The following is a 24,911-nucleotide window of genomic DNA, read 5'->3' on the forward strand; positions in this document are numbered from 1 at the left end:
GCGGTTGTGGGACTGGTGGGTGACAGAGATTTGTCCTGACTGTGGTCCAGGCAGGAAAACTCTAGCTACAGATGTCTGCATGGGCCAGTGGGTGCAGTGCAAGGCTCTCCTGAGAATTCGGGCAGCGAGTCCTGGGCTCAGCCAGTCGTGTGATCAGGACTGACAATGGACAGACTGTCTACGTGGACCATGTTGCTAAGCTGTGACACTCAGGAGGTTAGGGGTAGAAAACGCACCCTTGGCATAGGATATTCTCAACATACGATGTGGTTTACTGGAACACAACCCATCATGTGTCGAAGGATCATTCCATTTAACATGGGCCAGGCATAAGAAAAGCCTTATCATTGCTCAAAGTAAAAAACCTCCCACGACCAAATGAGAACCACAGAAGTTACTTACTCATGTTATAAATAAACAGAAGTACTGGCTGATGCCAGCGTTTACAGCTTCACCACACTACCCACCCCCCCAGGAGGGCAACTCCAGAATCCAGCCTCACCCACCTCTGTTCCCAGATGCCTTGCATCCACCAACCTATTTACAAAGCTTGCCTTCCAGAGCCCAAAGCAGTTTAACAGGGCAAAAGCCCGACTTCCTTCACCTCACTTTCTAGTTTTCTATGTCAAATAAAATAACCATTTTATCAATTATATCAATCACAGGCCCCTAACAGTTCTGACACAATTGTATTTGAACTTGTAGAAGACACAAAGGGTTAACTAAAGTCCTTTTATGCCTATGATTTATGTCGGCTTTTAAAAGTCATTATTTTACTAAGCTGGTGCTATTAAGTGGTTAATCTAATAATGCTAATTAGCCAGACAGTGTCAACTTACAATTCTCTGAAGTGTAAACTCATAGATTTTCTTTCCAGCATTCGCTCTAAAGAATTTCCTGTATTCCCGGCGTACCTTTCAAAGGAAGCAGACTAGTGGTTAGAACGAGGCTGGCAGGCGTTCATCATGACGTACCTCTTTACAAATCAAAGTATAGGGAACACACATATTTACAAACGTCCTTTCTGGATTGAGAGACCTGACGGATGCACACTCAGGCCATGGCAATGACATCAGAGAAAAAGAAACCCAGGGAACTGATACTTTAACTGATACTTGCCACAAATTAGCGCACATTCCATAAAATATTTTATGAGGCAATTTCTCCTTCAGATTTTTTTTTTTTTAGAGACTATCTGAAGAACTAGATTGAAACTTCCAAAAATCCTGCATAAATACACAGGACTAGTGGACAACAGAGCGAAAGCAGCTAAAACTAAGAGCCTGAGAGGCCTTCACCGTCTCCCATTCAACCATGCCAAATGTTACACTCATTACCGCGGCACTGAAGACACCGTGCCGTTTTAAAGACAAACTTTCCCCGTACCGCAACATACTAATCTATTTCATATATTAACGTCTAGTAACTAAGTGTGGTATCTACAGAATGAGTGTTATAGTTAAATACTGAAGCCGAGGGGGACATATGAAGTATTTATATCATCTACTTATGAATGGGAGCTGGAAATTAGCAAAGCATCAGCCTCTGTCTATCTTGGTGTTCTGTATCTTTTTCTCTCGCTTCCCACTTTTCTGGGCTTAACTACATAGGCTTAAAATATCTGTACAATGGGTGCTGTGGGATAGAAACCTGCAAGCCAAACTCAGTCAGTGGATAACACGTTATCTTATGTTTCTACATAACAGTTTCGACTGCGGGCTTCTCTTAACGTTTTCAGAGCTCCAGAACAGTGATCCCCATTTCCATGGGACAGGTGAACCCCAGTAGTCTTTGTTGAGAGCTGCAGGTTGTGAACTGTACACATCCAATTAATTGTTCCTACCCAGCCCTCCGCCTTCCTCATCTACGCACCAGCCCGCCCTCCAAGCGTCTGAGGGCAGGCGCTCTATACAACAGCGAAGCGTCTGAGGACAGGCACTCTATACAATGGAGACGCTCTAAAGTTTACATTTCAACACATATTACATATAGGCAGTCATTCCTCTTATTCATTTCTCTTGCAGCCACGGGATTGCTAGATTCATAAGCATTTCAAACCTCCAGCTGACAAGGGTCGAGGGGCACCGAGAAGAGAGCAGGCAAGCTGGAGAGAGGTTTGTCACATGGAGCACAGCCCATGCAGAAGTCCTACCCTACGCAGCTGAATCTCACTGTACGGGAGCTGCCAGCAAGCCTTCTGACATTCCACGGGATAAATGGCTGCTCCCCAAGTAAAGCTACGCACAGCAAAAACTGGGTGACGTCACACTCTTCTCACAATGGGGGCCTTCTTGAGCACCAGGAATCCAAAAAGGGTCCGGTGTATTTTGTATTCATTTATACAAGCAAATCAAATCATTTCCAAGGACAAGAGCATTGCTCCCATCGACATAACTTGTTTTTATGATAAAAATGACAGGATTATTACAATCTTAAACTTCAAAAAAGTTTAATCTTGTTTCATAACAGGAATAACGGAAGCCGGGCGTTGGTGGCGCACGCCTTTAATCCCAGCACTCGGGAGGCAGAGGCAGGCGGATCTTTGTGAGTTCGAGGCCAGCCTGGGCTACCAAGTGAGTTCCAGGAAAGGCGCAAAGCTACACAGAGAAACCCTGTCTCGAAAAACCAAAAAAAAAAAAAAAAAAAAAAAAAAAAAAAAAAAAAAAAAAAAAAAAAAAAAAAAAAATAACAGGAATAACGGAAACAGGATAAGATAACTTCTGTCTCATTAGGAACTGAGGGGGATGAGCTGCGGTTAGGCCAGCCCGGTGAATTCTGCAGAAATACCATTCACCCGCAGGCTGCGTGTGCTCGGGAAGCCGCCGCCGCACACCTCCAGTGCGAACAGCTTGAAAGAATGTGCAAGGAAACCCAGAAAACTGGAGATTTCTGACTGGTAGAAATCAGAATGCGGAGTCAAAGTCCGGATTCAATCCTGCCTGTTTCCTTCCTCTTGTGAAAATTACGGTGCAAATTCAAAAACACAAAACAGGAAATGTTTAGCTGTGCTTGGCTTCCAAACAGAGCATGCGAAGCACTTATTCAGAATCTGTCAAATAGAACATCTGCTAAACTCATATTGAAGTTACTTCTTAATTACCTTATGAATACTCAGAATAAGCAAAAAGAATAATTAACTAAATGTTCGTAGGAGGAGCTTTCAGGGGAAAATGGAGGTTATTTAAAGCAATATTCAGGGATGTTTCTGAAGGCTGCTGAGATGCAGAATCAATGGCTGCTCAGCTAATTTTCAAATATTTAGAATAAGAGTTCATGTTACTGGACTAAAGTAGAATACTGAAAAGGAGCAGTGTGAAAAGGACCCTGATCGCTCTGAAGAGGCTACGTGGAAGTCTCACTATGTCGGCCGATTACTGAACAGGAAGCCCAAATCCTCACAGTGCCTGAAGGTTCGCAGTGCTCAGAGTCAAATTTTCTTATGTACTTGTGTATGCCTTGTCCTCTCGGACCAAGAACCTGCCTCAATCTCAAGGTCTGAGCTTTACAGCTCTCTCCACTTCATGCCCGTGCTGGGCTATGATCACTTTGAAGAAAGTTCCACTCTCTCCTCAGTGGAATAGCACAGGCAGACGGGAACAAAGCCTCCAACCTCCACTCAGGCTACTGTGGATGGAAGATGGCTTCCAGCTCAAGGACCACACTCTGCCTCACGATTTAAAATCTCACAAAAAGTTGGGTGGTGGTGGCACATGCCTTTAATCCCAGCACTCAGGAAGTAGAGGCAGGTGGATCTCTGTGCGTTCGAGGCCAGCCTGGGCTACAGAGTGAGTTCCAGAAACCCTGTCTTGAAAAACAAAAAGATAAAACTCAGACATGTTGTCTCCATGCCTTGGACAAAATATACTGCATTACACTCAATTCTTTAAAGAAACTAAAATGACATTAAAATGAGAAAATTAGGGTGTAGCTGTTTTCATATTTTTTTTTTCCCTTAAAAAGAAACAAAATTAGGCAAGCCGACATTTCGTAAGACTGTGCAGACAGCAGCAAGCGCCGCCAGTTTTCTGGGGTTAGTAGGTGCGAGGCTTTATGGGGTTCACCCAGGGCAGGAGGAAGTCGTGACGGAAGTACCTTCAGTCCAAGCCAGTAAGCCCAAATGACAGCAACCGCATGCTTACGCCTAGCCTCCTCCTTCAAGCGTTTCAATTCCCTCCGAGCCTAGAATGTTTTAGATAGTAAATAAGAGACAGCCCAACGCAGACAGCACAAATGACCAGAAAAAGATACCCCCCACCAAACAGGAGAGCCGACATTTGAGCAGGACTGCAGAATGGCAGAGGGACAGGGTACGCTCACTTCAACCCAAGGAGTCCATGCGGAGCTGGCACAGCGGCCTCTATTTCAGCGCACTGAGACTCACTTCCGGGCGAGGACAACTACGTGGCACCCAAGATGATGACCTCCCTCACTTCCATTCCCCTCCCTTCTCCACATTCGCTCAACTCCCTTATAGAACGATCTCGCTATCCTTCCCTTGGCTGTGACCCTCTCAAGATCCTCTATTTAAAGGATGAATTAAAGAAACAACTTGTGTGAACAACCATTGGGAAAAAAATAAAGGCTGTGTAGGTGAGCCCAAGCAGAAAGTAAAACCAACAAGACGCAGCAGTTCTTCCCAGTTCAGGTTAGAAGCAGCGTGGGGGGGGGGGGGGGGGGCGCAAACTCACATTCGGACGGCCCTCGAATCAATCCCCGATATTGCCAAAACAAAAACAAAATTTGGCTAAGATCCCAAACAGTGACACTAAAAATTGAAATGAGGAAAAAAGTGCCATGACTGATGGGTTGAAAAAAATGACGCTGGGGGAAAAAAATCAATCCTGGGCACGCTGTTTCAGGAGACAGAGGCAGGCACTGATTCTGCAGACATTCCAGCTCAGGACTGGGGAATCAACTCCCTTGGAGAGGTCCCGACAGGAGCAGCCTGTCTGCTGGGACACTTCCCGTAACTGGCTAAGGAGCTAGGTGGTTTATTCAGTTTTAGCAAAAACACAAATGAACAATTCTGGTCAGTTTTTGACAAACCTGTGTGTCGCCCACATGGTTGACTTATTCGTCTCACAAGATGGGCTCACAAATGCGGAAAAGGTAGACTTCCCCAAAAACACAGGACTCTGCAGAGTTTCGTGTTTCTAACCGGAATACACATTTTAAGCCAAGATGCCCTTTGATTTCTAAGTAAGAAAAACATCTAAAACTCTTGTTCCTTGGGGGCATATGAAATGTTCCCAGAGCCCAGGACTCTGCCTGGGATTAGTGAGTTTCAGGAGGCCTTTGTCCCTGAAAACAAACATCAATGCTGAAATTCCTGGGATTCTCCTCTGGCAAGTATGGCTAGCTTCACATGAACACAGTTTTCTGTGAAATCACAGTTGACCCTTCCCTGAAAACTTGACACTGTTGGCTTACGATAACCAATAGGTGTCACGGTCAGCCTGAAACGCAAGTTCATTCAAGGATTACTTCTCTTAAAGCATGCGTTACTGGCGTTATTTTGTCAACTGATTCAAACCCCAACCTTAACATTCTCCACATGCGCCCCTGCATACAAGGACCCCTACAAACACTGGCCAGCATTCAACAGTGGGAGACCGTGGGCGCTAAACATGCAAGTTAATTAAGAGGGTTTAAAAGAAGAACTAGGCTAGAGCCTTATTAGTAAGATTAGTGTCTCTGGTCTGTACATGCCAATGCTTCCAGGGCGTACTACTGTCTAGCATCACCAGTTTCAGTAATCTGGCCGCTAGAGCATGCACCGGGGCGAGTCACTACCAACTGCATCCTCCACCCCTGCTACGCTGAGAGACCAGGGTTGGCTACTGCGGAATTCCCGGACGCAGCGACCAGACGTGCGCATCAAGTACCTTCGATCCAAGCCAGTAAGCCCAAATAACTGCAATAGCATGTTTATTCCTAGCCTCTTCCTTCAGCCGTCTCAGCTCCCTTCGCGCCTGTGGTGCGTGTGAAAAGGGGTTACAGAAAGGGTTAAGGCAGGAAAGGCTGCTGCTGCTGCTTCCCGATGACGGAGACAGAGAAGGAGACACCCGTCACCAAGGGTACACGCGAAAGCACGTGCCGCCACCCACACCAAAACGCGGCAAAGGGCAAGAGGTGCGTGTGTGCTCAGTAGCTCAAGCCAGTGCATCATTTTCTGCCCCCTGAGTCTGAGGGTTCTGGGCTCCACAGCCACTCCCGACCCGCCCTCCCTCCTCAGGGCCTCGGGCCTACCTGGGTTCCGTGCCAGTACGCCGCGATGGTGGTGGCGGCCTCCTTACAGCGCTTCTGATGCTTCAGCTCCCGCAGGAGTTTTCGAGCCTGTGGTAGAGAAGTCGGTAGATATATATTTTAAATGAACTTAGAGAGTGACTAGAAAATCATTTTCAAAGAGGCGAGCGTCCAATTACACATGGTCTAGTGAGAACCAGCTGAGAACAGGAGTAAATGCCCAGAGACACTGGCATGGTGGGGGGTCTCACCGTGAGACGGCAGCTCCTGCCTTGGTATATGACAGGGGAAAAAAAAAATGGCCACAGCCACCCAGGCTGTCTACAGAGAGGCGGAGACCCAGTCTCAGATCATGGCCAGAGTGCTCCATTGTTCTTCCAAAGCCCAATGCATCCCTTTATTCATTTTGTTGGGAAGTAACTGTGGCTATCCTTTCAAATCAAGAGTTTTTTTTTTTAAATCCAAACCAGTGACTTTTTTACCCCAGTAATTGCTCAAGCGAGAAGGGCACCTAGCTTGGGTGAATGCTTTGGGTTCGGCCATTGGGGTCATTTTCACACGCTTGGAACTCTCTTCTGCTTTTTGCTTACAATTCTTCAAAATATAACAACCACTCTTGGCTTGTGGGAGGTACACACCAGAACACAGGCTGAAGTTTGCCTGGGGCCCAAAGTTCACAGACCCTTGAACCGAGCCTTAGCTGGAAGGATCTAGGACCAGCACAGCCACCCGTGACTACCCACTCTGCCTTCTACCACAGCCCTTATTATTTCAGGGACTTCCTGCTTAGAGAACAAAGCTTAATGAATGAATGAATGAATGAATGAATGAATGAATGAATGAATGAATAAAGCGATTAGAAGGAAGCAGCCAAGACATAGTCGCCTGGGGTTCCTTGCTTGGCCCCATAATATTTTCTCTTTCCACGGGGCTGTTTACAGCGCCGGTGTAGGAGCTGAGGAAGCCTCCCTGAGCGAGCCTGGAGACCGCACCCTTTGTGAAGAACCCCAGCTCCCACGTACGTAGAGCCCACATTTACACTCACCTTCCAGCCCCGGATGTAAGACTGCACCACCAGGGCCGAGCTCTTTATCTGCTGGTACCGCTTTTGTTGCTGCGGGAGAAAGGCGAAGATGTCAGCAGTCATACATCTGCGTAGCTAAGAGGTAGACCTTGAGGGCCAGAGAAAGGGTCTCTGTTCACGAGGAGCGGCGGGTGCCTGACCACCCACACTCCCGGAAACCGGAGTATAAAGCAGGGTAAAGGTTAGACGACCAAGCCTGAAGTCCACGTGGAGGACGCCGGGCACGGTGACCTCTGTGTCACCGTGCAGACCACTGTCACCAACGCCTGTTCTCTGCATCGTGCTGTGAGACAGCGACCCCACGCCACTTTGCACCTACTTTTTGAGAACATTCTCTTCTTGGTATCATTCTTCATCATGCAACTCACTGGGCTAGCCTACCTCAAACCTTCCGGTCACTTTTAAGTTTGCTATCGTGACTCTGCTTCGAGTTGGGAAGTCAGGGTAATTATTTTCAGCAAGCCAGCCCGGTATCAACTGAAACGAAGTGTAGACAGAGCCCCGAGAACGTGTGAGTCTAACTCCATCCTCACCCACGAGGACGGACTGTGACAGAGGTCAACACCGTGACAGGTGCACAGCCACACTCCAGCTCAACAAGCTCCCTGTCCAGAGGCCTTGCTGTAGAGTTGATTCCTTAAGAGAGCGAAGCCGTTAGAACACTCTCCCAAGAAAAGCGAGCCCTTACAGTTCTGGGTTTGGAATGGATGCAGGGACATGGGCATCTCTGACGAAATGCAAAGCCTTTCAAAAGCACTAACGTCGTCGGGTTGTTAAGGCTTCATTGTGAAGCATGAGACTGTTGGCGCCTCTTCTCTGATGACGTCTGAGAGCCTGGGCTCCATCTGGAAGATCAGAGGTAATGGAGGGAGCCGGGCAGTGGAGAGTTTGGCTTGAAACATCCCTCAAAAAATCTGAGCAAGCCACAGAGAGCAAGTCGGTAAGCAGCACTCTTCCATGGCCTCTGCATCAGCTCCTGCCTCCAGGTTCCTGCCCTGCTTGAGTTCCTGTCCTGACTTCCTTTGATGATGAACATGGAATGTGGGAGTGGAATACTAAATAAACTCTTTCCTCCCCAAGTTGCTTTGGTCACAGGGTTCCACCACAGCAACACTAGCCCTCACTAGACAGATGCTTATTTTCTCTTGCTAAAAGAGAACTTTATCAAGCCAGGAACCAGGCTGCTGGGTCCACTTTGCTACTCTCAGAGCACAGTAAGTATTTTTTTTTTTTTACAAAAAGAATACTTTTTGTAGAATTCAAGACAGATTGATTAAGGATCTGCTCAAGCTTGGATTTTCTTAATGACCTCAAAATAAGAAATGATAAAAAGTACATCTTAGAGACAGGCTAAGTTGGTCCTCCCTTTCTCAGGAAACAGAAGGGAGCATCCTGAGTCTGCAGTGAAGAAGCGCTGCTGTGTGCGTGGAGGAGAATCCATAACCCCTAGGGCAGAGTGGCAACAGCCCACTCTGTCTTGGCTGAACAGACATGAGCAAATCGTCCACTCAAATGTGGCCATTCTAAGACTTGTATTGTGGCCGTAATCTTCCTAATTAGAACAGGCAGTTAAAGACCCCACTTAAAGACCAAGCACATCTTAAGCTTTATCATTTAAACACATTACTGGTTCCCAAAAATTTGGGAAAATGCTAAAATGCATTTCATGAAAGTAAGTCAATACTGATTTTATCTGATGGCAAAATGTCTCTTTAGCTGCAGCGGACAATTGCACTAAGTGAGACCTGATTGCTAATTTAACCCACTTTTAACTTGGCAGAGAATAAGAAGCTGTGCTCTTCTTATCACTACAATTCATTTCAGGAACACAACCTAAATTAAAGTGAAGGCGGAGTCAAAGCTTCAGGCCTTCCAAACAAGCAGCATGCCTCCAACAAAGCAGACAACCAGGTGCTGAACTTCCAAAAAGAAGTTCCATACTAGTTAAGCAAAAATACTTTATGATCGACTCCTTCTATCTGAAGACTACGGAAAATCCAGTCCTTTAGCCAAAACCAAAGCTGTACCAAAACAGAATTTGGTGCTGTGGAATTAAAGCCATCTCTCTTCACTCCTGCCTCACTATACGCAGCCATCCAGTCACTTTAGAAAACTGACCCCGTCCTAGTGAAAGTAAGTGACGCAATCTCCTCAAACCAGTGACAAAATCAAAGACAGATTTCCTGCTTCACCCTTCCCCGAGATCAGTGCAGAACAGTCTGGAACACTAAACCCCGAGCTCCGTAACTGTCTTAGGCTCAGATCCACGCTCTGCCACTGACAGCAGTGGGCAGGTTCCCAGAAGCTCAGCGCCTTGTTTTCCCATGTTAAAAATAATAATAATAATAATAATAATAATAATAATAATAATAATACCAACATGCATTTCACAAGGTTGTTGGGAAGTTTTAGCTAGTAAAAGTTGCCAACATGGGATCCCATAGAGAATGTTGAGACGTTGGCATGGTTACATCAGGTTGTAATGAGAATTTAGCATCATTACATCAGGCTGTAGTGAGAAGTTGGCATCATTACATCAGATTATAATGAGAAGTTGGCATGGTTACGCTAGGTTGTAATGTTAACATCATTGCGTCAGGTTAAAGTGAGAAGTTGGCATGCTTATGTCAGGTTGCAGTGAGAAGTTGGCATGGTTATGTCAGGTTGCAGTGAGAAGTTGGCATGGTTATGTGAGGTTGTAGTGAGAAGCTGGCATGGTTACATCAGGTTGCAGTGAGAAGTTGGAATGGTTATGTCAGGCTGTAATGAGAAGTCGATATGGTTATGTCAGGCTGGAATAAGAAGTTGACATGGTTATGTCAGGCTGTAATGAGAAGTTGACGAGGTTATGTCGGATTGTAGTGAGAAGTTGGCATGGTTACATCAGACTGTAGTGAGAAGTTAGTTACATCAGGCCGCAGTTCCGGGACTCACCGCGTATCTCCTGCACCAGGCAGCAATCACAACTTGGCTTTTTTTCATGAGCAGGAAATGTGTACGACATTTCCATCCTCGATAAATCTTCTGAATCAGAGTGGCCAGGTCCTCCAGCCGCTGCTTCCTTAGGTCTTCTAATTGAAATAACTAGTAAGAAACAGTAGACAGACTTAGCCAAAGTCCTCCAGACCTACGGCATTCATGAAAGAACTTTGGATGCTGACATCAGCTACTTGAAAGAGGTATGCTACAGATCACGGTGCATGAGGAAAATACTTTGATGGATTCACGAAGGATCTTATGACAGGTCAGAGAGGGTTAAAGTGAGCCAGAGGGGACCTGCACTCTTAGAACAGGATGCAAACCAGCTCAGGGTGAAGTCCTGAGTACCCACATGACGCCCAGAAGTCTGAGGGGCTGGAGTTCAGATCCTCAAGCAAAGGACGCTCGGCCGGGAAAGGACAGCTCCTCCTAATGCAGGTGCTGGTGGCCTCTTTCAACAACCTAAGTGCCCTCTAAACGCCCATCTCACTGAGCCATGTGCTATTAATTATACTTTTCACCCATCTGTACGTTTGTGCAAAGGCTCCAAGGAACTCTAAAGAGGTCTATGAGTTTGGTAAATCTTGAAAAAATGCTTCCTCCCATGTTCCGTGTGCAGCCATTGGGCTGTGACCCCTCAAATTCCTGTGTGACTTAGACCCTGCAAACACTGACGGGCTGTCCTTCCCGTCACTGTGAATCAGGGAGGGAGGCTCAGGCAAGGCTTGACGGTTCTGTCTTCATTCCTTAAGTTCTGTGCAGTCTGTCACATGGCTTTGGTGTTGTATAATAACATACCGTCCCTTACCTGCCCCAGCTCTGGGACCCTTCAGACAAACAAGCAAATATGGCCTCCATGGTGGTACCTCAGGAATTAGCCTGCATGCAATGGGATTTGAGTTCAGAGCGTAAAGGTTACATACTGTTCTTGGGTTTCGGATGAATATCTTGGATCTACCAAAGGAGTACTCTTCCATAGGAACCTCTAGCTCATTAAACAGAACCTCCACACCAGACCTAAAAGAGTAAACGAAAACACAAAACAACGTTTTTCCTGAGTTACAGAACTAGGTTTACCCTGTATCATGTCAGGTTCTCATTAACATACAAAAAAAGCTACATTAAAACATTTACATTAAGGGTGAGTGTTGGGGGGGGGGTGTCAGGGGACAACTGGCAGGAAGTACGAGGGCCCCAGGGATCACCCTTGGGTGGTGAGGCCATGCAGTAAGCGCCTTTCCTGCTGAACCACCTCTCCAGGCCCAACACTACGGCGTTTCTTAGGGTAACCACTCTTCAGCCAGTATCTTCCTACCAAAGGATTTTCAAGATTGATTTCCACAAACTAACCCAAATAAACACTACTAAAGCAAATCGAGGTTTAGAACTATGTACCCTAAGAAATGCAGGGATTTCTTGATTTCATTAGTAATACAAAAAAAGTCAATGAATGTATCAGCGGGGGCCGAGGAGGAAAGCAAAAGCCTCAGACCTATGTTGAACCCACTCAATCCACGCCGTGTACAAGTGTTTCGCCTGCACATGCGTGTATGTCACCACCCATGTGCTTGGTGCCTGAGGAGGCCAGGAGAGGGAACTGCATCCCCTGGAACTTGAGTCTCAGGTGTTGTGACCTGCCAGGGAGATGCTGGAACCAAACCCCAGTCCTCTGCAAAAGCAGCGGACACTCTTAAACCACTGGGCCATCTTTCCAGCCCTCCCTGAAACCCTGAATCATTGCTCTCATTCCACAGAGGGTGAGCACAGGCCCACAACAGCGCCAAGTGCCAGACCAATGAGATGCTACAGAACACGGCCTCTTGTGGAAGGAACAAGGCCTTGACCTTGGTTTCAACACCAGTTTCTAAAACTAGCCTGGCTCCACCAACCTGCGGACCGCCTGCCAGACGGGGAATAAATAATGTTCTTTGTTATGGCACGTTTAGCACAATCTCCTAGAAATTAACGGTGTGTAGCAACAACACCCTGGGCCTGCAATAGACACCAGAGACTACAGCATATGGGATTTCTGTCTCTTCTATAACTCAGAATGCATGTCTAATTACTCAATGTCCTGTAAAAGGCTGGGTCCAACCGAGAATGTGCACACAGCCTCTCGCCCATGAGCAGCCACGCTGGCCTTCTGCAGTATTCAGACTTCTACGTCCCCCATGGCAATCCTGGTGAGAGTGGAGGTTCCTCACCGGCCGGCCCGATTTCTCTCGCCATGTGTATTTTCGAAACATGTATAGGCACGCAAGTTCCAAATATGGATTTCAGATGTTCCATTTCAATATCAAAGAAATCTGACACCTCCATAGTAAGCTGAGGATCATCTACAATGTTATCCCAAACTTTACATGCAAGGGCAAACCCACGCCACACCAAGAACAACTTCAAAAGCTGACGTTCGCCGAGCCGGAGAGCCGCTTACCTTGCTGGTCCTTTCCAGTGAGGCCATGTTTGTTTGCAAAGCATCTTGTATCTTTCCAGGCAGGGTTCATAGGCCTGCCTGAAGGCGTAGCCTGCCCGCCTCACTCGGACATTCTCCAGCAGACCCAGGTACCTGATCTGATGGCACACGAGACTCTCGTTGAAAATGTGTGCTGCTTTTTTATCATTCGGCTTGATGCACCTAAAACATTTCAAGCATTTTAGGTTTTAAACTCTGCCTCTGTGGATCTTAACTAAGGTTTCACGTCTAACCATTTCACAGTAATTATTGGCTATTCTTGGAAAAACAAACCCATTTCTAATTATTTCAAACCATTTCACAATAAACTGAACATAAATATAATATTGTATACACTGCAATTAAGAAACTGATTAAGGCATGCCATGGCACTGATGAGTGCCAATGACATTTCATAAAGTGAAAGAAGTTTGAAAATGGTGTACACTGTACAATTGCATATACATATGACATTCATGCAAAACCAGTCTGAATCTGTACTGCTGTGTCCTCTGAGAGGTGGCGGTGGGGATCCACACAGAAGACAAGCATAAGGAAACCTTCTACAATGATAGATTGTACGTGTCTATGTATGTGCGGGTACACACTTCCTGTGTCTATGTATGTGCGGGTACGCACTTCCTGTGTCTATGTATGCGTGTGTACACTCTTCCGGACCCTGAGCTCATCCATTCCGGCAATGACTCCAGGAATCCTGACCTGCCTCCTCAGCACCAGGGTTGCAGGCAGCTCCTGTGGCTAGCTTCTTTAGTGGGTTCTGGAGAATCTAAAGTCAGGTCTTCTTGCTTGCTCAGCAACTAAGCCACCTCCCCAGCCTCAGCACATTTTATATTTTGATCTGAATGGGGTAACACATGTATATACATATATACAATAAAGCTGTACAATTAGAACTCATGCCTTTATTATGAATGGGTGATAAGGCCATAAGGAAAAAATCAGCACACTCCTGCCTCCTTGGCCTATGTTCCTTTGTAAGAGCTCTTTGTGGCTGACATTCCCAGACTCCTTTGCTGGCAGTAGGTATGGTCACATGATCAAATTTTAGTATCAAAGCAGAAGTAATGTGTTGTGTTCTGGTCTGGGTCCCTGAAAGGAAAAAGCTTATCCCTGCTTTCTCCCATTAAGTAGGCCTTTGCCAGTGGGCAGCAGAGATGAAGAACACACCTTGGAAATGGCAGAGCCACAAAACCGAAAAACTTCCCTATTATCTCTAGAGCTGTTCTTACACTAAAAAGTCCTTACACAGAGTAAACGGCAGACTTGTAGAAGCCATTATCAATTTTGGATCACACAGCAGCCATCCCTGTGCTGACTAGCCCAACCGTTAAACATCCGTGGTTATGGCAGTACAGCCGTTAAGTGACCTCTCTAAAACACACACTGGGACAATTAAATCTCATCTGGCTTTGTCTTGATGTTTGATACTTTTCCTCTTACCATGGAGTGTCTACTCTATGCACTAAATGAAGGCGGCAGACGAATAAATAGGAAACTCTTAAGTTCTGAATCCATCTCCCATGCAAAAATGCAACTGGTTATCGATAAAGGACCAAGGACAATGAATGGAAAAAGTTTAGCCTTACGTTGAAATCTGAGGCTGCCAAGTTCCTAGCAGCGAGCGTGAGGACCACCTCACAGTCTTGGGGCCTCTTCCAGTTTCTTACAGAACACACAAAAACTAGAGAACGAAGAACTCCCTAAGGTGATGGTGTATGTTTAATGTCTCGATCTGAGTGATGCTGCCAAGGTAAACATCATGGTTATAAAGTAATTCAGCTGTTCACCGCAAATCTGTGTGTGTCACTTCAAGAAAACTTGCTAACTCTACTCAACTGAGAATAGCGAAAACAGATGATTAAAGATTCCTGGCTATTTTCTAGAAATGAGATTTTTCTCCCAATATATGTTCTAGCTTGGTTAAATCAGGGCAGGATAATTTGCCTACTTCTATTTCTACTGATATAAATGTCAGGTAAACAAACCAAATACACACACACACACACACACACACACACACACACACACACACACACACACACACACTCGTGCTTCACTTTGGTTTCTTCCTAACTGAAATTCCAAGGGCAAGATGCATGCTGGCATCGTATCCATTCGCCAGCACATCTCCTACTGCTTTGGGTACAAGCACACTCTACAGATTCTAACCCTAGTGGGACCTTCCCAAATCCAGAGCACGTCACATCTGAGATGACCCTGAAGCTGGAAAGCAAACAGACAAAGGGACTTTCAAGGTTTTAGGGAAGTCTTTCTCATTGCCTTGAAGACATCTGGGTTGTTTTAGAAATGGTTTCTCCCAAGAAAGTCTAGGGCCTGGGCCCTCAGGGACATGAGCGGCCACCACGCTGCCTACGGCTCTGCTCTGACAACAGGACATTACAGGAAGCCAAACAGATGCCAAGAACAGGGCTGCATGCAAAGCCCCAGGAAAACAGCTCACCATTTGTTTTTGTACTTTGTCATTAAAAACAAAAAAACCCATAAAAGCAGAAAGTTGGGACTCCCCCATGCCAACCTCCAGCTTCCTGTCACGCCACCCCACATTTTCCTCCTGTAGTTTCCCGCCACCCCCTCTGTTCCGGGGAAAGAAATACAGCTGTGAATTTTTTAGGACAACCAAACAACTGTATTATTCGATCTATCACTACGCTTGCTACTCTCTGCTAGGGCTGCATTTAAATTGAAACCAACGGGAAAGTAAGTACCTGATGTAGTTCGGGTTCTTGGTCTGCAGGTTCTTCATCAGAGTGGCCACGGACGCCTTGAACTGCGACCCCGCTGTAGGAGGTCTCTTCAGGTTGACCTTCGCCGGGTTCCCTTCGGGGAACAGAGACTTGATGAGGGCATGGCCGGCCTTCCACATGGCTTGGGACAGGTCTCGGTACAGGAGGTCATTGTTCTTGTCCACAAATCCCTCCACCTGGTACAGCACCTGTGAACAGTACAGGGGACTCAGTGCTGGCTCGGTGCCCAGGACAGCGTCAAACAATGCCACCCAGACTCCTTCGGCAGAGAATCGTCCCCAGTACACTAGGGGCACACTGAGACTCTGTTTGCCTCCAACTTTGAGTTCCATCAACTGGAGTTGTAGGAGAGATCAAAATAAAGTCTAATGTCCTTCAGGATTTGCAAGAATAAACTCCAAAATGTTATCATAACATTTTCAAAGGATTTTTAGATGTCCTTTGGTATGTGTGTGTGTGTGTGTCTGAATGTATCTGAGGATTTTCTTTTATTTTGTTGTTCACATGCTAGTCTCGCCAGTTTTAAAGTAGAAAAGGAAAATAGAGATAACACTGACATTTACACAGACATCCTCAGCACCAGAGAAACTGAGCAGGAATGTGTCTTTTAATATCACAGGCCAAAAGAGAAAAACAAAGTGCCAGTGTTCAGGCACCCTGAAATAAAAGGCAATCCAGACATCAGCCATTTTCACTACATGCATAGCTAAGGAATTCCCCTTGTAAAGTTTTCATTCTTATTTATAAAGGCAGTATTAATTCCAATCAACAATCTTCTGAGATTCTAAAAATTAACCTACTATCCAAATTGTTTTTATTGAGATTAACTTCCTCAAATACTGAGAAAAAAAATTTTAACTAGGTGTCTATTAAAATCTCAACCTAAGAATTCTTTAACTTTGGTAAATGGCTTGTGCTTTTAAAACCTTACTGTAGGCCTTTCTTCTGGAAGATCTCCTTTATTAACATTGCTAGGTATTTTTGACAGAACAGCTTAACAGCTGAAAATAATAAAATGATTGGGAAACACTTTGTACTGTTCATGAAGGCCACTGGCGTTGTTTTCAGGTCTCTCTTGTTAACAAGATTTAGTTCAACATGACCCGGGCTCAGTTACCAAGCACCCCCGGTGACTCCTGCTGGCCTAATGCAGCACCAGTGTTCAGCACACCCAGCTCCCGGAAGGCACAGCAGCCCTGGGGATAGCTGTGTGGGCTGGGGTGTGTCCCAGTACCTTGCCAGCATAATGCTGGATTCTGAAGCAGCTGTGAGGCAGGGTCGTGTCATTGAGGAAGCGGGAACACTTGCTCATCCTGCTCTCAAAGTGCTGGTGGGTGGCACAGACTTGGTTCAGCTTTTCCAGGAAGGTCTCGTCGGTGACAGTGCCGGGGCGCAGGCATTCTTCATCCAGCATGGCCAAGATTCCATTCGTGTTCTGAGAGAAAAGAAACGAAGGTCTTTCCTTCCTTCCTTGCTGCTCTGTTCTGATAATTAGTCCTAATGACGACATCTAACACGAGCAACTTAGCCACATGCAAAATTCTGTTCAGCTGTTACAGAAAACAAAAGAACCACAAGGGCCACAGAAGCCAGCTCCTTTCCAGAATGCCCCAGGTGTGTGGGGATAGACAATGGAGTCTGTCTTCGTGTCTCCTTCCTCAACAGACAGGAAGGAGCTGGAATCACCTCACCCTCGGTACAAATGAAAACCACAGAAAAGTGTGCGTGGGCCTTAAATCCAAAATCATGTCTGAGTCAGAAACCAACATGGCAGAATTGTATCTACAACCAACATGCCACAAATCCAGAACTGTCTCCTACGGCTTTTGTTCTGTTCACAGTTGAGGAAATAAACTGGTCTCATGTTACCAAACTGTTCATGGATTCAGGGTAAAGATGGGTTTCTGGGTGGAGGGGATGGTACTGTGTTTCAAGATGTTGTTCTTAATGAGCCTGCAATCAAGTGCTTTTCAAAACCGTATTTAGAATAAAATTCTTGTTCTATATAAAATTTCTAAATGGGTATTAATTGTGAATGTAATTTTACTTGTGTGTTCAGACTCTATGATCGTATTTATTTCAAGATGAGCCAGTTCTAAACTGAACCAGAAATCAGGAATCTTCTACTTGGCTAACAAAGGCAGTGTGCTTCCTCCAACTAACCCCAAGGCTCCTAAATTACCATTCCAGAAACAATCCGAGCCACTGACCCTTAACCCCGCCCACTTCCACCAAGGCAAAGGCCCTGTCCTCACAAGGCTATGATATCCTTTGGCCAGCGTTTATTCATTCCACACAAAACCCAAGGGGAAGAGTGGGCTCTCAAGTGTGCTCACAACATCCCCAGAATAGACACTGTTTTTCAATGACGGGGGAAGGAAACACTTCCTTTGAGCCCCAGGCACTTCCGTGAGCATGAGTTTCTTCAATCACATATACAGGGGGCTGGTGAGATAAGTGAGTATATTTAAGTGTATTACATTTCTCTCTTGTGAGAGAAATAATTAAGTGCCTGCTGTTTATGAGAAAAAAAAAAAAAAAAACCACCCATCAGCAAAGTTAAACTTCCCACAGCAAAGTCCCCGAGTTTTCAGGAACTCTGATTTCTGGACTTGAGGCGAGAACTCTTAATTCTTTGGGTGGAATGGCATGCTCTCCTCCTAACACTGGCCAGAGCTTTCACAATTAAGCTTAGTTTTCATCAGGAAGGAGAGGTGCTTTCGACTATTGTTCTCTATGGTCAGCTACATCAAAGATGACGTTTTTCAAGAGTGTCTTGCATATTGATGGAAAACACTGGCCAATCTCGTGACTTCCACGAGGGCTCGTTTGAGACGGGAGGCAGCTGTTTGCTGAACACTCAGATGGTGCTCTGGAAACACAGCACAGGTCTCCTGGGCAGGTAAAAAGTTGGCAGGAGCAAGAAGCTTACACAGCGTCTCACATTACGACATCAAGGTCAGAAGTACTGGCGACCCTAAGGTAAACAGAAGGGTTTCCTGTTTCCACACACAAGTGCGGCTTCCTACAATTACTGATTACAATAAACTATACAACACTGCCTAAGAACAAAAACCGTAGAATCAAACAGCTTTCTAAAAACTGCCCAGCAACTTTCCCCACTTTAATCCTTCTCACACTCATGGAAACACAAGTCTTCTGAAAAGTTCCAGGGTTCTCGGCCACCAGCTGTCGGCACACAAACAAACCCTGGTGGATTCAAGGCCTGATCTATCACCTGACGGTGTCAAAGGCTTGTGACAGGGTGACAAGACCACGGTAAAAGCTGTCCACGCAGACACCCAAGAGCCAAGAGTGAGTACTTAGGATGACATAAAGTCTTCAGAGCACAGTAGTTCCCGGTCCACAAAGAAAAGTGTAAAACACAGTGAGACCATATGTATGTGGTGAATTTATGCTGCTAAGAATTCCTTTAATATCTAAGTACTCACGTTTTCTATTAGGTCACAAATGATGGCATTGTTGAAGTAATCAATGTGAGTCCATTCTATGTCCTAAAAACAAAGCAAATCAGAATAAAACCAAATTCATGTGACAATGCTGGATTGCCATCTGAAAACGAACGCCCCCCTCCACCGCCCACATTTCACTATCTCACTCTGAATTTCTCTCTCCTTTTAGAACCAGAGCTGTGAGCGCCATCGTCCAGTTCCCAAAGCTTCCTCAGCACCGCAGCTCACCATGGACAAACGGAATGAAGCCATCGCCCTTGACCCGCTCCGAGACGGCTTCCCATTCCACTCTCCCATCTGTGGCTGTTCCCATGCACTGCATGGGCCCCTGGCCAAGTATTTACTCAACAGGCCCTTGGGTCAATATTGCTCTGTGTATATTTATGATGTTTATAAGAAAATAGGGCAGAACTTGATCCCAGAAACCTAAGGCCTAGAGTTTTTATTTGTCATCACGAGGAAGAAAATAATTTTAGAGGCAATGCTGAGTTCTAAGTCAGTTAACTATTTCAAGTATAAAAACAGCCCAGAGAAGAGAAAGTGTTTCCTCCATAGGAGGCATCATGGAAAATCTACCCCACAGCTTCCAACACTAGCTCCAGAGCCAAACCTGCAATCATTCTCTGTCTGCCTAACCTCCATCTCTAGGCATAGACATTAAACTTTCTTCTTAGGAGAAGAAAGGTAATTCACATAGCAAGTGAAGGATCTGCCTATATTCTCTTAGAAGTGTTTCAGGTAGTTTACGTATTAATGTCCCAGCATTCCGTGTACGATGACAAGACAGGACGAGAACAAATCTTGCTTTTAGGATATTTATGTTACCAAAATTTGCCAGACAAGCACAAAACTTTTCTAAGTAAAATGGTCATTTGAAAACAAAGAAGAAATATTAACAAGCTGGTTTAATGGGTTGTTTTACTAAATCACTGGGGATTAGCAATCCCACTAGAAAATACAGGCAGGAGTCTATGGAGGCGTATGCCTACATCCCCAGCACTTGAAGACTAGGGCAGATGGATGCATGTTAGGGGATATCTTGGGCTACAAAGCAAGGCACTGTTTAAAAACAAGGATGTGAGCACACAAGCACACACAAACAAAAGTGAGCTCCCAGAAACCAGCACTGTCTGTCTATCTATCTATCTATCATTTATATATCATCTATCAATCTATCAATCATTTATCAATCATCTGTCTACTTATCTACCTATCATTGATCTATCAATCATCTGTCTATCTACCTATAATTGATCTATGTACGTATGTATGTATGTATCTATCTATCTACCCATCTATTATCTACTACCATCAATCTATCAACCATCTATCTACCTACCTCCCTATCATGGATCTATCAATCATCTGTCTATCTATCTATCTATCTATCTATCTATCTATCTATCTATCTATCAATCATCTACTAATGGGTCTATTTATCTGCCAGGCTATCTATCTATCTATCTATCTATCTATCTATCTATCTATCTATCTATCTATCTATCTATCATCTACTGATGGATCTATTTATCTGCCAGGCACGGTACACCACACTTGTAATCCCAGCACTTAGAAGGCTGAGACAGGACTATCTTGAGTTTGAGGTTCATTTTGGCTACACTGTTAACTTTGTCTTTAAAAAAGAATATAGGGGTTGGAGATTTAGCTCAGTGGTAGAGCACTTGCCTAGTAAGCGCAAGGCCCTGGGTTCAGTCCTCAGCTCTGGGGGGGTGGGGGGGTGGGGTGAGTATATAGTGGTGAGTTAAGGTGGCCCAGCCTGAGGTCAGTCCCTGGCACCCACACTGTAGGAGTCAACTCTCACAAGTTGTCCTCTGGTCTCTGCACACGACACAGCATACTCGCAGCCATAGCAAAGAGATGTAACTTAAAATGTTTAAAAAAGAAGGAAAAGAGGTAACAGTACTCCTAAAATGTTATGGCAAATCAAAAGCAAACAAAAATATGCACAAGAAAATAATCAGGTAAAAAGGAAGAACTGTTTACTTAAAAAAAAAGAGTGAAAATCAAGTTTGTGTTTTAGAATTAAAGATGAAAGGCTTTACAAACAATTATTTCTGGTTATTTTAAAATTACAGTAACTGAGATAATCCTTAAATAACATCTGGAATATAGTGGCCATAAAACAAGTGTTATGTATTTATTATAAAATTTTAAAACCAATGTTTTTTTTAAGATTGAGCAAAATCTCAACGAATTCTCAATCTACCTGTGGCGATACTGATTTTTTTTTGGTACAGAGTTCTCAGTGTCAACTCATTCATAAGATACGACCATAAACATAGTCCCTGAATTACCTCACTGCAGCCGCTGACCAAGGCTTTCTACAGGCAATCCACATGCAGCTTTGTCACTTTACGACAGACGGAACCTGGTTCCTTTCATGTAGCACAATGCGTATGACTCACGGTGTGTGTATGAATTACTCCTTCCTTTTTATGTCGGAGTGGTAGCCCAGTGCACGAATCTACCACAGTAACCTATCCATTCACCTCCATTTGGTTAACACAATGCTATTTTACGTAATTACACTGGAATCCACGAGACCGAAGGTCATTAGTACTGTTTAATGGCCACCTACTGTGTACCAGGCACTGCTCTGCGCGTTAGTGGTACAGTACCGAAGAAAGTTCCAGTCAGCACAGCTGCCATAAAAACCACAAAATGTGAAGACACAATAGAAGGAAACCTGGAGCTGACTCTCAGGTCTTAAGTAGATAGTCTTCCAAACAGAGGCTTTTGGTTATAATAACGTTACCTCCCGTATGTATTCCTCTTGCTCTTCTTTCAGAGTAAGTTCGATGAAGATTTGTTGAAGCTTCTCATTACAGTAATTAATAATAAACTGCTCAAAGCTGTTGTCCTATGTGGAGAAAAGGAAGTACACGTTTAACCCATCCTCAGCGCTCCCTACCAGACACTCAACACCTCACTCCACATGAAACGCCACACGCCACCCTTCAGACCTCACTGAGGCCCCACACAAGCTCCTAGGACAGACGTCCTTTGCAAGCACTCGGGGGAGGGCTCAGCGCCAGAGAGCAAAGGAAACGCACGGATGTCACAGTACTTAGAGATGGGGGTTGTGAGCTGGTAGAGAAGTATCCCCTGGAGTTCAGGAAAGACACGGTGAGAACCCTGATCCCTGCCAACAACTTCCCAATCGTTCATCCTCAGGTCGTCTTCCTACCTCGCCTGTTCCCTCCAATCAGACTCAGGTCCCTCACTCAACACCCCGATATGTGAGTGTGTGCACACGTGTGTACCTGTATTGACTCGTTTCACAAGTATATCTGACTGCTCAGTACTTAAGGGGAAGGGCTAACCATACCATCTCACTAACCATACCATCTCACTAACCATACCATCTCACTAACCATACCATCTCACTAACCATACCATCTCACTAACCATACCATCTCACTAACCATACCATGCCATAACGCACCTCGGAAATACCCAACACACCGTACCAGTGCCATGCACAAAGGATGCCCTTACTGAACAGAAATCCACGAAGTCAAAGCATCATTTCCACCATACAGCCAGAGACAATCTCTCTCCTCTCAGAAGGGCACATCATCCTCTCAGGTGCCCCATGCTTCCTCCTCAGGAGTTCTGCCTCCTATTAATCAACTCTTATGAATTCTCTGCTGGAAGCTCCACGATGAAATCAGTTTTGGACAAGCCACAGAGCTCAATGAACACAGTGAAGGTACAAACACCATATGCTGAGGGAACACATGTTCCACTTAGAACCTTCCAGAATGACACAGATGTGGTGCCGAGGCTTGTGTTCTTCGCTTCTCCCTCTCATCCTTGCCAAGAGGTCCTGGCGATGGGCAAAAGGGACACAAAGACTCTACCTCTGGGAAACCTGATTCTACTCCACTGAGATGGCCAGTCCTGCTCTGACAAGGAACCGCCATGCATGGGTAGAACTGAGGATCATCACTTGTATGTAAGCAGAGACTGGCCTTCACATCTCTCTACAAACGACAAAAGCAAAAAGTCACCGGGGTTTGGGAAAGCTGACCTTTAAGCTGACTTTGGTCCTCCCTTGGGCAGACCTGGACGGGGTACTCATGACAGAGACCAGAGGACATCCTTGCTCGGTACCCGATTTGTCATCACCAGCAATGCGGTGACCGGAGACTTCTAACTCCAAATCACAAATGACACACAGGTCTACACCATCGCTGAATGACCTCACTAACGCCAGATTTAGTGAAGCATCCGTGTTTTTCACCATCCTAAAAGTTTTCACTAAAGGAGCAAGCATGTATTTTCAATACTTCAACAAATGCAGATTCAGATGCAAAGGGCACCACCTCAGATGCCTTTTCACATGAATTCTTTAAAACCTCAGAGTTAACAGCTTTGATGAGAAACTAAAGTCCGACAGCTTCTCAGTCTTTTAACCGGCACAAAGTCGCTTCATATATGAAAACATCAGGTTTTTGTGGTTCGGTAAATTATGTCCTTATATAATGCCACGATCACAAATAAAAAACCAATATTTGAGTGCCTGATACAAGCAGACCTCTCAGACTGGAAAACAAACATACAGAGTAAGTCTGCTGTTTGTGATTCCGTGCTGATGAAGCGATTTCAACACAATAATGCTAAAGTTTCGGGTGTCCGCTGATGAGGACAGGGGGACAGAAATGATCGGTACACCCGGATACACTATGTGCTATGTACACTTTCCAAACAAGACTATGAAACACACACAGACAGGTTAGAAGCCAAATGCAAAGCTTCGCGATTACAACACAGCTCGCGGATTAAGTTCAAGCTAAACTGTATTTGCCACCAACCTTCACAATGTCCTTCGTGAGTTCGTCACCTCGTAGCCACACAATTAGTCAGCAACCGTTTGCCACAGAACTCACACACACTGGGGAAGCTATTAGCACAGGCACATGCAACAGACCAGCACCGCAAACAGTTTATACTTACTGCATTCTGGGGCAGGGGGACAGACACAAAATGCAGTCAGTTCTTTAATTAGCAACAGACTTTTCAAAAGTAAGCACTTTCTCAGAGTTATTCGCTGCTCTAAATGGCAACCGCACCCTGGAGGCTACGTGGTAGGAAACTTTAGATGAAGCATAACCTAAAGCGCAGAGTCTCTAAATTGGCATGTTGTAGCTCAACTGTGCTTCTGCTAAGGCAGGGCTTCAGGATGAAAGGGTCCATGGAAACACTGATAAATCACAAAACTTGCCTGAAGACCTTCGGCTGTGAGTCCAGGGCGGCTCGATTCAGTGTAACATCAGTGTAAAGAAAATATACATTGCACCCAAGGTCTACATCTACCCAGATCGGGGACAAAGGCATTTGGAAAATCACACAACAGTGACTAGACCCTTCGAGGTCCAGGAGGACCTCCCGTTCGCGATCCACTTCTGTGTGCTGTGTGGGATCTCGCTGAACTGCTCCTTCAAAACCACTTAAGATGGTGCGGAGACAGTATCCACCTAGAGATGGTCTAAGAACAGAAACTGACTCCCCAACCTTATTCTAATAACAAAAATCATCCTCCCCAGCCCACAAACAAAACAGAATACCCAACCATCAATGCAGAAATAAACTTATTCCCCCACACTGAAATCAGCATCTACCACAATTGGATTCTACATCCTCCAAAACACATCATGGCCAGGGCAGTACTGCCCCAACTGAAGGCTAATAATGTACATATCTTGTGGTGTAAGTTTAAGTTGTGGACACTCTTCAAATTTGGGAAGAAAGAACTTCTTGGACACAATTAAAACTAACTTGGAAAATTTTAAGTAAAAGCCCACAGGGAAAGGAAAGAGGAAATGGAGGGAGGAAGGGAGGGAGGGAGAGAGAGAGGGAGGGGAGGA

The 24,911-nt window shown here is 45.2% G+C and overlaps 1 protein-coding gene across 10 annotated transcripts in view; it reads right to left on the reverse strand.

Annotated features, from left to right (window-relative positions):
- Positions 1–24,911, reverse strand: part of Myo1b (myosin IB) — a 179,955-nt gene that overhangs the window by 15,065 nt on the left and 139,979 nt on the right. For 4 of the 10 annotated variants that reach the window (XM_076550418.1, XM_076550423.1, XM_042260397.2 and 1 more), the window contains exons 14-25: positions 21,797–21,901; positions 19,000–19,062; positions 16,782–16,982; positions 15,509–15,735; positions 12,744–12,944; positions 11,233–11,326; positions 10,265–10,414; positions 7,292–7,360; positions 6,250–6,336; positions 5,886–5,972; positions 4,093–4,179; positions 840–914 (exon numbers count right to left, since the gene is read on the reverse strand). In XM_076550418.1, the coding sequence (XP_076406533.1) occupies positions 840–914; positions 4,093–4,179; positions 5,886–5,972; positions 6,250–6,336; positions 7,292–7,360; positions 10,265–10,414; positions 11,233–11,326; positions 12,744–12,944; positions 15,509–15,735; positions 16,782–16,982; positions 19,000–19,062; positions 21,797–21,901 (1,446 nt within the window). The remainder of the gene's footprint in view (positions 1–839; positions 915–4,092; positions 4,180–5,885; positions 5,973–6,249; positions 6,337–7,291; positions 7,361–10,264; positions 10,415–11,232; positions 11,327–12,743; positions 12,945–15,508; positions 15,736–16,781; positions 16,983–18,999; positions 19,063–21,796; positions 21,902–24,911) is intronic. The other 6 variants (XM_076550420.1, XM_042260398.2, XM_076550419.1 and 3 more) reach the window with 2 other exon arrangements.

The sequence above is a fragment of the Peromyscus maniculatus genome, chromosome 13 (assembly GCF_049852395.1).
Source record: "Peromyscus maniculatus bairdii isolate BWxNUB_F1_BW_parent chromosome 13, HU_Pman_BW_mat_3.1, whole genome shotgun sequence".
NCBI classification, from domain to species: domain Eukaryota; kingdom Metazoa; phylum Chordata; class Mammalia; order Rodentia; family Cricetidae; genus Peromyscus; species Peromyscus maniculatus.